General features: G+C 48.6%; 1 protein-coding gene across 1 annotated transcript in view; it reads left to right on the top strand.

Annotated features, from left to right (window-relative positions):
- Window positions 1-257, top strand: part of T265_00184 (hypothetical protein) — a gene marked incomplete at both ends in the record, with an annotated part of 6,146 nt that extends 5,889 nt beyond the window's left edge. Inside the window, one exon of the mRNA XM_009163892.1 lies at window positions 59-257. Within this exon, the coding sequence (XP_009162156.1) occupies window positions 59-257 (199 nt within the window). The remainder of the gene's footprint in view (window positions 1-58) is intronic.
- Between the last annotated feature and the right edge of the window lie 531 nt (window positions 258-788).

Genomic DNA, 788 nt, shown 5'->3' with positions numbered 1-788 from the left:
GTCATTATGATAACGGTAGCCGTTGTTACTCGCCTCAACTGCCTGTCGTAACTGCTAGAACCGTGTTTAAGTGCGATGGTGATTATGGGGATTCATCTATACACGGTAACCTAATCCAACGGCTAAAAACGACTCGTCATACTCACAACTGTACTCGATGTCGCGTGTCTTCGGTTCGTATCGTGACAGCTGGGCCTTTACCCATGTGTGGCGCTGGTTATGAGGCCTCATCTGTACGCGCCAACGTAATCCAATGATCGACGGTGGTCCGTGATACTGTAGGCGTTGCCAGTCGTCTTGAATGGTTATTGTGGCTTCTAGGCCCGCGTTTTTGTGCAACGCTGCCTGTGAGGCCTCACATGTGCATAAGAACGTAATACTATGAGCAACGACTGTCTACCATAGTCATAACTGTACGTGATGTGGCTTATCTTTGCTACCTATAGCAAACAACAGGCCAGGATTTATGCGGGAGCGTGAAAAATAGGGTCTCGATCATGCATGATAGCCTAATTTCACGGCCCATCATACTCGTAACTATACTCGATGTCGCCTAACTTGGCAACTTATTGCAATTGCTAGACCCGTGTCGATGTGCGGCTTTGATTTTGAAGCATTCATTATGCGCGGTAAGCTAATGCGTCATACCCATTCCCGAACTCGATGCCGCCTACTGTGCATACTCACGGTAACCGTCGTGCGCGCACACACGCTCGTAACTGACTAATGCCCCAACTATACATATCAGGGTAATCCAACGACCAACGGTGGTCCCTTTGCCCACAATT

Source organism: Opisthorchis viverrini (assembly GCF_000715545.1).
Source record: "Opisthorchis viverrini unplaced genomic scaffold opera_v5_2, whole genome shotgun sequence".
Lineage (NCBI taxonomy): Eukaryota > Metazoa > Platyhelminthes > Trematoda > Opisthorchiida > Opisthorchiidae > Opisthorchis > Opisthorchis viverrini.
Note: the sequence above shows the minus strand (reverse complement) of the source record. Positions and strands in the feature narration are given on the sequence as shown.